General features: G+C 42.2%; 1 protein-coding gene across 1 annotated transcript in view; it reads right to left on the reverse strand.

Annotated features, from left to right (window-relative positions):
* BRSK2 (BR serine/threonine kinase 2) overlaps positions 1 to 12896 on the reverse strand; it is a 612383-nt gene that overhangs the window by 179993 nt on the left and 419494 nt on the right. The window contains exon 3 of the mRNA XM_054972235.1: positions 7011 to 7096. Coding sequence (XP_054828210.1) covers positions 7011 to 7096 — 86 coding nt within the window. The remainder of the gene's footprint in view (positions 1 to 7010; positions 7097 to 12896) is intronic.

The following is a 12896-nucleotide window of genomic DNA, read 5'->3' on the forward strand; positions in this document are numbered from 1 at the left end:
CCACCCCTCCCTAAACCAGGTGCCACTCCCCACATTTCCAGGAATTTCCCAACCTGGAGTTGGCAACCCTATATGATTGTCTCAAATAATCTCTTGCAATTCAAAATGAAGAGTATTTTAAGAAGTTTCGTATTGGTGAAGTAGCCAAGTTATGTCCCATTTAAAATAAACTATGTTAATGTATATGTGGTGTGTCAGTGGCATTAACTGTTTTGGCACATGCATAGAATTGAATGGACTGAACTACAGTTCCCAGACAGCAGTACAAGAGCATATAAATCCTATTAATATAAATGAACATACTTGGCTTTGAGAGTCAGGCAGGGAAGCAAAATAAGACTACAGAGACTAGAAAGAGCCCTGACCTGGATGGCCCAGGTTAGCCCAATCTCATCAGATCTCAGAAGCCGAGTAGGGTTGGTGCTGGTTAATACTTGGATGGGAAACCACCAAGGAAGTCCAGGTCACTGTGCAGAGGCAGGCAATGGCAAATCACCACTGTTAGTCTCTTGCCTTGAAAAACCAAGCAGCACTTGCTGCCAAGTTGTGGCATGGCAGCACTTTATACACATACACACACACATACACACAAAGAATACAGCTTCTGTCCCCTTCCCCCATACACAGCAGAATCGAGACAATTAAGGAAATACAATCTTTTTCACTAACTGAGATATATTCTGATCAGGTGCAATTCAGTGAACAGATGGATGAGAGGGAGGATGATAGCCTTGGCAAAGTACTTGCAATCCAGATCCAATGAACATTGAGTCAGCCAAGCACAATGGACAAGGCTAGACCAGGGGAACGAGCCCTGCAGCTTTCCCCGTACCCTGCCAAGGACTGAAAACTTTATTTTAATGAGTTTTAACAAAGATGGGAGTGGGGGAGAAGGGTGAGACTAAGGCCTTTTTTGCTGCATTTGGCCCCATACCTCTTCAGGTTTTCTTTTGAATTCTGGTCACTTAACTCCCCCTTCAGATTTCAATGCAACATTTCAAGGGTTCTCTTCTGAGTTTTCTCCCTGTGCAGAAAAATCACAGGCAGAAAACTCAGAAGAGAACCCTTGAAACGCCACATTGAAATCTGAAGGGGGAGTTAGTCATCCAGAATTCAGAAGAAAACCTGAAGAGGTATAGAGCCAAACATGGCAAAAATTGCATGTGCAAAAAAGGCCTGAGAATGTACATGCACAAAACTTTTTCTAGGTGCAAGGGTTCTACTTGCCACATGAACAAAATGCAATCCAAATAGAGGGATAATAAAGTAGGACCTATACAACTGAAGCTTCTGTTTGTCATATGACAGAAGCACCAAGCCCTTCCAGAGAGGAAAGAGCTTGTACAGTGAAGGGGGTCAAATGTCAGATCAGACTGCATTCAGATATTGGCTTGGTTCCTAGGCAGCGTGAACAGAGTTGTGTTAGAGGAAGGCTAATTCCTTGCTCCCTCCCTCTCATTCTATGCCATCTGAAGCCTAAGAAACAGTGTGATGGGGAAGTTGGGAGGCTACAGCAGGAAGAAGAAACTGGCAAAAATTGTTCCTTCCTTCTCAGTAAACAGAAAGCCTATTCCGTTGGAAGGGCTGCTGCTGTTCCAACAGCTTTGTACAATAGGATCCAAGCCATCGAGACAAATGTTTGTCTGTGACACACAGGATTACAGCTTTTTGCCATGCTCAGGTATTTCCTCCCTGCCCTGCCCTTCAGTGCAGAGCATGACTGAGGGCTTTCTACATTTGGGAAGGCTTGAAATAAATCCCAGTTCACTGGGACATCCAAATTCACATGTATGGGCAAAATGAAGTTTGTCCTCCCCATACTCATAGTTCACAACAATCTAAAAATAGTAAATTATAGAACAGTTGGAGAGGCAGGAACACAAAAAAGCACAGAGCCAACTGAAAGTTTGCTAAAATTAGTGAGTTTTAACAGCTTTCCTGAAATTCACAAAGGAGGAAGCAAAGTGTGCTTCACAAAAGAAGGCATTCCATAATTCTGGAACCACCACCAAGAAGGCTTTGTGGATTGCTACCTCCAGGCTTACATAAAGTAAGGCCTTTCCATATCTTACTGTCCACATCTTACTTTACTGACCCATGACACCCCATGTGCTCACTGAACGTGCACAGATGGAATCCTGGTGCTAACCCTGCCTCTGCCTCCACACAATCACCTGGTCATCTGAAAAGACAACTACACAGAAGAAGTAGCTGTGCAACTCTCCCAGCATCGCTGATCATAGGGAGGGGATATACATGTGGCCACATCTTGGGCATTGTCTCACTCAGCAAACAACCAGGCGATCGCCAATAGACTGGGGCATGGCCACGGCACTTGTTCCCTCTCCCCCTCCCTGCACATTATGTGAATGTGTGGACTGTCAAAAGCACTGGGCTTGGATTGGTTCATATAATAGAAAGCAGTCACTGAGGTACGCTGGTCCAGTTTAGACCTGTATAGCCCAATATTATCAGAACTCAGAAGCTAGGCAGAGTCTGTATTTGGATGGGCAGTCATCAAGGAAGACTCTGCAGAGGAAGGCACAGGCTATCCAACTCTGTTTCACACTTGTCTTGAAAGCCCCTTGCTCAGATCACCATAAGTCAATTGTGACTTGATGGGACATACACATACACATACTGATTGCTCCTAGAAACACATTATAGGCTGATGTAATTGGAACAAGATTGGTGTAATGGGGTCCTGGTAGTTAACCTCAGACTTTTCCAGGAAGGGTAATAGTAGGTATATCAGTCTAACTGGATAAAAAACAGCCAAAAACTGCTTACTCATCTTTCCAGAAGTCTGTAGTGCAGAAATACTCCCAAACTGTGAATCTAATTATTTAGAGGGGATAAAACAAGACTCCACTATATACTATATCAGATATGCTATCTTGGGCCATGCACTAGCTCATTCTCCAGTGTAATATATGTCATCATGCATCACCAGAATCCTTCTACTCTCTATATTGGACAAAAGGGTCAGTCCCTCTGCAAAATAATAAATGGATACGAATCAGACATTAAAATCGCAATATTCAGAAATCAATGTATGAATGTTTTAACTTTTTAGGGCTTTCTGTTGCTAATCTATATGTCACTATACTTACACAAAACAACTTCAAAGGGAGACTCCAATGGAAATTCCTGAGTCAGTATGAATTAAGAAGTTCAGCACTCTTTTTCTTCCAGGTCTCAGCAAGGATCTTGTTACCACAGCTGACCCTTACTTAATTAGATCCACTATACTTCTATACTTCTCTAATTAGATACAATTCTGCATATCATGTTTCTCCTTGCACTAGACCATAAGTTAATCCTCTTTTGCATATCTATCAAAAGCTAGGAGTGGTCATCATCTATACCAAGTGGATTGATTACTCTCTTGATTGGGTTGTGTTAAACTGGCCTCTCTTTATAACATCTTGGCCCCTCCCGCCATTTGCAGCTTTGAGTAGAAATATCTGCCAACTGGATGAACACTTCATGTCACTTATGAAGTGAGCTTATACTGGACTAAATTTTGTTAATCTTTAAGGTACTAATGGGCTCCTGTTTTATTTTGCTGCTACAGACTAACACAACAACTGATCTGGAATTATCTTCAGTGGAAATGCTAAACAGGTTGAACCCAGCATTTGCTTATGTGCATCCTTTATTAAATGAAACATTTTCCACTGGAGCAAATAGCTGCTCCCTGGGGCCATTTTGGATGTGAGAATGGTATGGGCAGAAAAGGCTGACACTACTTGTACTCATGTACCACAGTCACCATCAGAACCAGGCCCACATGCATCTGGGAGACACATCTGATAGAAGGTCCTTGTGGTGGCTACAAGGATTTTGTATTGTGTGAAACAGAAGAAAGAAAGAAAGAAAGAAAGAAAGAAAGAAAGAAAGAAAGAAAGAAAGAAAGAAAGAAAGAAAGAAAGAAAGAAAGAAAGCTGTAGTACAATGACTGACACATTAGCTTAACTAGGCTGCTCAATTTTTAATTTTTTTCCAAATGCATTTTCAGCCTTAAACAAACTGTGGAAAAAGAATTTGATTCATGACCGCATTAGGAATCTACTCAACCAAAGCCCCTTGTCACAAATTAAATCATAAACCAAAAGTCAAACATGATTTGTGAAATTAACATTTATCGAGGAAACATTCCCCAGTGCTGCACTGCGATTAGTCTTTGGCATCCGAAATATCAACCATAATTCATGAGATGCCTAAGAAACCGTGCCACTAGCATTGCCATCAAGACATGAGGTTTGATAGAAAGGTGATGCAGTAACCAGAGACTCATTTGTTCCTAGAGGGAGGACAAGAATGAGGGAGGGAAAGCATTGCGCTATGCTATTAACATTGACCTTTTGACCCTCCCAATCCTGAACGGTACATGTTATAAACAATACTTACATAAAACCTTTTTAGCTTTCCATAGACATTCTCTTTTACTGTATTATCCAAACCCCATTTATCTACTGATTGATTTGTTTTCAATATGCCAATCTTAACTGCTCATTTTAATAATTGACAATGATATTTAGCACAAAATCTGTATAATTCTCTTTAAATTATCATCATTAATCATAAGAGCTAACTGTTTACACTTTGACAATGACTATTCTTCATTTGAGGTTCCTAGCATATCTCTGAAATAATTTTATTAACCCCATCTCGCAGATGATTTAACTGAGGCTCAAAGAGTCATGAGTGAATGGCTCCAATATAGCAGTGGTGAATGAAAATCCATAGTTTGGGGCTAATATTTTGAAAAGTAACCTGCAGTCTGATCAAACCAAATTTTTTAAAAAAATTAACATTTAATATATGGATTTTCCCCTGATCTCTTATTAAAATAATAGCATGTCTTAATGTATGAAAATGCATGTAACTGGGCATTATTTAGCATAAAAATGATCACATCATTTAAAAATAAGTACTAATCATATACAAATGTTGTACCTTCATTATCCTTCAAGTCAGTGGGTATAATGATATATCTTTAATTCCTGGCTCTGACATGACCTTTTTGAAAACAAAAACCTATCTTACCACCTACCTACTCCATTAGTTTCATGAACTGTTTCTCACCTGAGGAGGTATGCAACAATATTTTTTTAATATTCTGTTATCATTCAGAGGAAGGAACAGTGCATTTCTACCAGCCCCTCTTCCTGAATGTGTACAAATATAGCTGAACTAGAGGTTGCTTTTAGTAACAATACACCAGAGCTGCTGATGAGTATTATTATTTACACAAAATGAAATTACAACCACTTTTCTTAAACTTTTCTTTAAAAATCAGTTAGAGGTGTCTGGGGTGTCTGGCCCATGTGGGGTTATTACACCCATTCCTGTGTTGAGTTCTCATTTATACTTTTACAGAAATTTGATGTTAAAAGGGTAACTCCAGCAAAGGTTTGATTTCACATGTTTATGCACGTGCATGTATGCACGCACATATGTGCACACGTGCACATGCACGCATGCACACACGCACACTTTGCTTGCAATACTATTTGAAACTTGAAAATAACATTTCGTTCCCTTCTGTTTGCCCTTTCCAGTTCTGAATAGTCACCCCTCCCCACAATACCCAGTTGAGTTAAGATTAATATGACCTGTCTGTGGCAACAAATCTGACCTTTCTGGCTTCTAACTAAATCTTGAGAGCTGCAGAAAGGCTGTCCGTGGTCCAGACCCAGTGACTGATGGTCACAATGCCCTGGGAATAAGTTATATTAATTAATTATTCCTGCAAATCCAGCCAAGGGAGAACAAAACATTGATTTTTGTTTTGTAAGCCTAATGAAAAATTTGACTATTTTGACAGAGTTTGTTTTTTCAATTACTTCTTTAATAAGAGAAACAGGCTTGATTTTAGATTGTAGAGGAGTTTAATGACTTAACAGTACCATCTTATGCATGTCTACTTGAAAGTAAGGCCAACTAGACTCATTTAATAGGGTTGCCAATCTCCAGAGGGAGCCTTGAGAGCTCCAGGTGGTGCCTGGAGATCTTCCAGAATGCAGAGAACAGTCCCCCCCCCCCCCGGAGAAAATGGCTGCTTTGGAAGGTGGCCTCTATGGCATTATATCCCACTGAGGTCCTTTTCCTCCCCATACTCTGTCCTCCCCAGGGTTCACACCAAAATCTAGGAATTTCCCAACCCAGAGCGGGCAACCTCATCAGTGAGGCTTGTTCTCAGGTAAGACTTGTAGGATTGCAGCCTAATAGTTTTATAAGCTGTGGAGTCTGCTTAACTTCAGTTTGGGTGGTCCATGTTCAAATCATAAAGGCCTTGAATAAACACCTTAGTCATACTTTCCAGCATAATACAAGGATATTTAGGGCTGTATTGAATGTTTTGATTTACGTTTTGAGGGGGAGGGGAGAGAAATATTTCCTTGTAAAATCCTTCAGTTGTGGAAACATTCCTTATTTCCTGTTTATTTCAACTGAATATTAAGGGCTGAATATGATTAATTACATAGTTGATCCCAACCAATCAGATTCATGTCATGTAACAATGCCACCTCATCTCTTCGCTGCACAGCCAATCATATTTGTCTGTCACTGAGACAGCATGAGAAGGAAATGTAAATAAACAAATATTTTTGCAGATATTGCCAAAATGTTCCCACACTGAGTAATTTTAGTTCTTTCATAGAGATGATAATAAGTTTATGAATAGGTGAATGCTCTAAGGTGAATGCGATGTCGGCTTTTATGATAAAATACTACAGAAATAATCCGTCATCAACAGCAGAAAACAGACACTAGTTATATATCTCTGTTTAGTTCAACACGTTAAATGAAAAGCATAGTTAATCACCGTAATGGAAAAAATAAAAACAAAAGAAAAAATGAAACTATTACCTATTTGAATACCTGATGTGTAGAGCCATTCATTAGCCTACACTTCCACTTTAGGGGACATTCAATGCATTTTCCCCACAATATTTCATTTTCCTTCCCTCCCTTTCCCTGCGCAAACAAATAATACCTACAAATATTTTTTATTTTCATAAACATCGTGCAGCTTTAAAACGTGGGGGTGTTCTATCAACTTCAGGATGGCTATTTCCCGCTCCACCTGGAAGAAAAAAAAATAGAAGGAATGGTTACAATACAGTTTTACATTACATTAGGGTACCCCAGATATAATCTTTCAACAGTTCACCATTCTCACCTCCTATCCACCAAGTTTCCATTGACCTTCCCCTGCCTTTCTGATCATGGAGAAAATAATGTAGACCCCAGAAAATAGCAACACAGCAATAATAGTAACAAAATGTTTATTGAACCATTTACATAACCTGTATTTAGCTGGGAAGTTTTCAAGGAGGCTGATAACCTAATACATAAAAACATAACACTAAAATACCATAAAAATAATAAAATACATTAATGAGGACATCATAGAAACTAGTGGACCAGCAGATTATAATATTTATAGTATGTTACACAAAATATATTAAAACAGCAAAATGATACTATTAAAACAGAAACAATAATAAAAGCAGCCTAATAATATTAATATCAATTTTTGTTTCAATGTTTTAATAACTTCAATATGCACAAAAGTATAGATAAATAAATTATCAAACTTGCAATAACCTGTGTCATATATACAAATACAAATACAGTAAACCAATAGTTCATCCAGCATTCGACATAGAATTTAGAAACAAACTTATTTCCTGTTCCTTCCAGAATGAAATAAACCAGTTCCACTTCAAATAGAACTCCTCCATTGACACTCTGGTCTCTCTGTAGACTTCTGTCACATGGAACTGGTGTGTAGATTGGATTGCCCAGCCTTGTCTTCGGTCATTTCTACATATGAACTTCTCATGCTCCTACTTTGACACTTCAGTGCAAGGGTTGAAATGCTAGAAGTACCTTTCTTGATCATGTGATGTAAAAAGTATTTCACAATATTGCACAAGTCTTTGCAAAAACTTCCCCTTCTGTGCCACTGCAATTTGTCTAATTTATCAGGTACCTACTTACAGCTTAGAGCCAGCCCCTCAGTGAAAAGTAACTTGACCAGTCTGCAGAATGCCTGGTCTTGCATTATGAATATGGGGTGCACAACACAAAAATAAATAAATAAATAAATAAATAAATAAATAAATAAATAAATAAATAATGGTATTATTCAGAGCCAGGTTATTGCAGATACCTGGATCTGAATAATACCATTTTTTTTTACAGATTTTTGGGTCCAAATAATCCACTATGGAATTTGAATCCAATTTTATTTGGGAATACCAACTATGTCTGGCCATTATTTCCTATGGGGAACCTACTGGAGGAGCTGGGAGGGCTGTTTTCAAGCAAACTCCACCAAAATTGCAGGGAATCTAGTCCAGATTGTCCCAAAGAGGCCAAGAGCCTCCTCGATGCCCACCATCTCCATGGATATCTCAGGAGCAGCTGTGGGGGGGTACCCTGCTGAGAAGAGGAGGTACAAGGAATAGCAGTGCAGGTTTCTCCCTCCTCCCCTCTGCTGCCAGGGTACTCTCATGGCCTGCGTACGCTGCATCCACCAAGAGAGCTCATCTATCAAGCTGGCCTGCTTTCTAGCCTGCTTGGTGATGCTGCCTTTGATCCACGGGTCGCACATGTTCCCCAACATGTATGACTCCTTCTTGGTGAGAGGTTGCAGCTTGGACTTGATACCCTGTTGCAGCCTTCTCATGAGCATGTGCACTGCTGGAACAAGGTATACACGTCCTGTACCTGAGTCCATAAAGGAGGCCATCCTCCTCTGGATCAGAGGAATGACCAGACACAGGATCGCTGTGTCAGATGAGACTGTGAAGTCTTTTAAGGGCCTAAGGACCTCCACCATCTGGGAGCTGGTCACCCACTTCAAACTGATTCTCCCCCCTCCAAATGTCACTCTCTGAGCATTGCATGGGTGGAGTTCCAGCAAGTGCCAACATTGCTGATCAGGCAATGCTCTGGCACATCTGCTTCTGCTTCAGTTGGTGAGTAGATTTCACACTGCGCAAGAAGTGACCCACAATGTGCTGGCATCTCACAACAAGACACTGGAAACCATGAGCTGCAGCATCTAATTTGGGTTCCCTCAGAAGAACACAGACTCAGCACATCTTTCACTGTGAGGTGAAATTTGTGGGCCATGAAATAAAAACACTTGATGCACACTTTCAATGCCGCTTCCCAGATGTTTTCACTGCCATTGGTCACCGTGTATCCCGTGGTGAGGTACCTCCCTCCCTCCCCCACTAATTGCTTCTCGATGCTGGCAGCAATGTCGTTCGCTGTGTGTACCTTGTTGAGAACCTTGGTATGGAGCAACATCTTGCAGGAGCTCCAGCGGCTCTCACCCTGCCTGACGCTACTTGTCCCACCCCCACTCAGAAGTTCATAGGGTGGTCCCCAGTGTGCAATCAGCAAGGTATGCATGCTGTGACTGAGGGCAGGTCCAGATGTCTGATATGAAGTGCACAGTTCTCCCAGCAGTGTAGGAAAACTGTGCCCTCACATACTCTTTGGCAGCCCTGTAAAGGGGGGGGCAGGTCTGCTCAGCATGGTGCAAGCAGGGTGGGTCTACCAAGGACAGACTTCTTGGAGCACCCTGCAGAAGCTGACACCCTCAACCGTGGGCAAGGGATGTCTGTCTAGAGAATGATCATCTAGGTGATTTACCAAGTGATCTTCCCTGTCTTCTGGATCCCCCCTCTTGGCACACTAGTGCCACCCCCACCAAGGATCTCTATTAGAGATGCTTGGTTCCCTTCCCTATAGCAGGATTTGAGTCCAGTGGCACCTAAGAGACCAACAAGATTTTCAGGGTGTAGACTTTCAAGAGTCAGAGCTCCCTTTTCCAGACATACGTAGGAATGGAGATCCCTGAGCTGTATATCCCAACCTCTAGGAAGATAGGGGGTTACAAGGGAAGTGAAGGTACAATGCAGCTTGATTAGATGGGATGTGCTTTGCTACAGCCCTCCCAGCCCTGAGGCCCTCCCTTGTAACACCCCACCCACATTTTGGTTGGGATATAAAGGCTAAAACCTTTATGTTCCTAAAACCTCCCCTACAAGAGACCTGGGGGGGGGGGGAGAATGCCACAGGTAGTCATGGGACAACCCCTCTCCTGGCTTGCTGGCAGCTGTGAAGCACCAGCCTGTCTCTTTCCTTGAAGAAAAATTGCCTGGTGGTGTTTCTTCAAATGGTTCTACATCCTAGTATTCGAGAGATAAGCCCTACAATGCTAGTAAAGTAAATAGCAGGTATCCACCATCTTCTGGAAGTGCTCCCAGACAGTGGAGGTGTAGGGTAATCCATGCTGCCCTGCAGCTGTGGACATCCCAGAAGCTGCCTCCTGTGAGGCACTTGGGGCAGAAAGAGACAGTTGAGGGCAAAGGGGTTAAGAAAGCAGCACCTTGGGGGCAGCACCTCCATCTCTTCTGCCACCTCCATCCTCTCCTCTTGCCTCTCCATCAAAGGCCTGCTACTGGCTTCAGAGGAAACCAGAGAAGGCTCCCCAGGGGCAAGCCTCTCTTCCAGTTCCTCCAGTGTTCTCTGGGTCCCTAAGGGTGAGCTCAAGGACCAGAAGACTCACATCCCCCAAGTCTACTCCAAAGGACACCTCATGCTGATCCTTCTCTTACTGCTGAGTCTCAACAGCTGGAAGAAGGGGAGCCTCACTATCAGCCCCTGCCCAGTGCTGGCTCCTGCCCCAGGCACCTGTGGGGCCGGTGCTCCTGCAGCTGCCTCAGTGAAGAGGACTTTGTGAAGCCTCTTGCTGCCACCAGCCAAGTCAGAGACAGGGCTGGTGGAAGGCAGCCAGGCTGTGGCAGGTCTCCTCTGTGTGTGGGGAGAGAGAGCTACAGTCCTCTACCTCTACCTCTACCTCCTCTCCACCTCTCTAATCTTTGCTTTCATGTTTCCCCCAGGTCCTGCTGTACTGTCCTCTCACTCTTCTTCCCTCATTGACACAAGTAGTGTTACTTTTAGAGGAAACCTAGCTGACTGTACTGCACTGCACTTACTTTCACAGCAGCACACTAACCCACAAAATTTTACCACCCACCCACTCTAATTGTCTTGTAAAAATACCTAGCCAAAAATTGGTCCCTAAGATGAAAATTATTTTTTTAAAGACCTTCACCAGGCTTACAATAAAAATCTTTTGAAGAAACACAACTACTAGCAGTCAGAAAAGGTGAGCACAACACAAGAAGAGAGCCCCGATACTCCACTAAACACAGTGATACTCCCCTCCAGAAAAGCAGCATATAACAACAAGAAAAATTCAAAATACAATGCCACCTCACAAGAAGAAAACTCTCAAAAATTAACAACTGGAAAAAAAAACTATTTAAACAGGGAAAAAACAATCTCCCACCCCCACACAGCAATAATCAGCCAGCAAAGAGCAAAGCAAACTCTTAAAACAGCCCAAACACCCTAATCAACAGTACTAAAACAATTTAGCAAGTATGAATGTAAGCTTCACTTAACAACAAGGTTTCCCCTTCCCAACCCCACACAAGGCCAACTTCCCCGCCCCCCCCCCCAACAGGAAAAAACAATATACCTCAGATTCTCAAACCAGGTGAATATCTCTCCTCAGACAGGTAGCCAGGCAGTTCCTTCTACCCATCCCCTCAGTCAGATCTTCCTCCAGGCAGACAGCTGCAACCCAGGCAGGCGGTAGTTAAACCAAAAGTCAGAGAGCAGCCAGAAGGCAGGCCAGGTTCAGCACACACCAGTCCCACTAGTCTCTAGAAACCTCCCACAAAATGGAGTTTGCTCTGAGCCACGCCTGCTTTTTATGTCCTTGCAGGGTTTGAAAAAGGCTCTGTCCCATCAAAGAATCCCTGATTGGCCAGACAACTTCAGCTCCTGCACCCATTGGTCACCCACTCACACCCTTCTTCTCCTTCCTTGTGGGGAAAAAAGCTCAGGGGAAAAAAGCTTGTGGGGAAAAAAGCTCAGGAAAGCCTGGAAAAGGGAAAAAAAACAGCTTGGAAGCAGCCAGCTGCTTTAAAACAGCTGGAGCTGCATTTGCTAGATATCCTGCATATATTTGGGATATTCAGCATTCAGGCATTCAGTATCCTGAATTTATAAGGAATTCTCTACTTTTTATCAATATAGCCAGATAATGCCGAATTGGTATATATCCAGCTATATATTTGGTATAGTGATACTAAATTGCACAACCCTAGTCTGATGTGGGGGTGCATTGTTTTGTTATCAAAGGCTGCATTTGTGAAGTTTTGAGGAGGAATACCTTGGATGTGAACTCATTAACAGATTCTGTTTATCACAGTGAATTTTCTTTCGGATGACATCCACAGCATCAAAGATTAATGATCAAATCCTGACAACAACATGAAGCTAAAGCTTCATTGGCAATAGAAAAATATGCATGAACTACTTTGGCAATCTCTTCTGCAGAATAAGAATCTCAATTAATTTGCATTTGTAAAATCAGTAGGTACCAGTTTCATTCTCTTTCATATTTGGTGTGAGTGTGGATGAGTTTACAGGTACACTGGACCTAGTTACCCACTGAATTGAAATGGAAATCCCAGGTACTGAGCTCTGGACTCTCAAGACATCAGAATAATGTCATTTCTGAAGAACACAATCCTAAACCCAACTAGAAGCTGCCTCTGGTGCTATTGTTGTTACAGCAGCTGCATCTTTGCTCATTTGTCATGGCACTGTGTGTAGAACTGGTAACAGTCAAGGAAGTGCCTCAACAGCCCCATTACACATCCTACTGGTATCTGGAAACACAAGAAAATTAGTGCACCCTACACACATGAATTTTTGGATATTAAAGATCAAGATAGAAAGGTTATCTCACTGGGGCCAGAAATGGATGCCTTCACTCTATTTCT

Source organism: Eublepharis macularius, chromosome 2 (genome assembly GCF_028583425.1).
Source record: "Eublepharis macularius isolate TG4126 chromosome 2, MPM_Emac_v1.0, whole genome shotgun sequence".
In the NCBI taxonomy this organism is placed as follows: domain Eukaryota; kingdom Metazoa; phylum Chordata; class Lepidosauria; order Squamata; family Eublepharidae; genus Eublepharis; species Eublepharis macularius.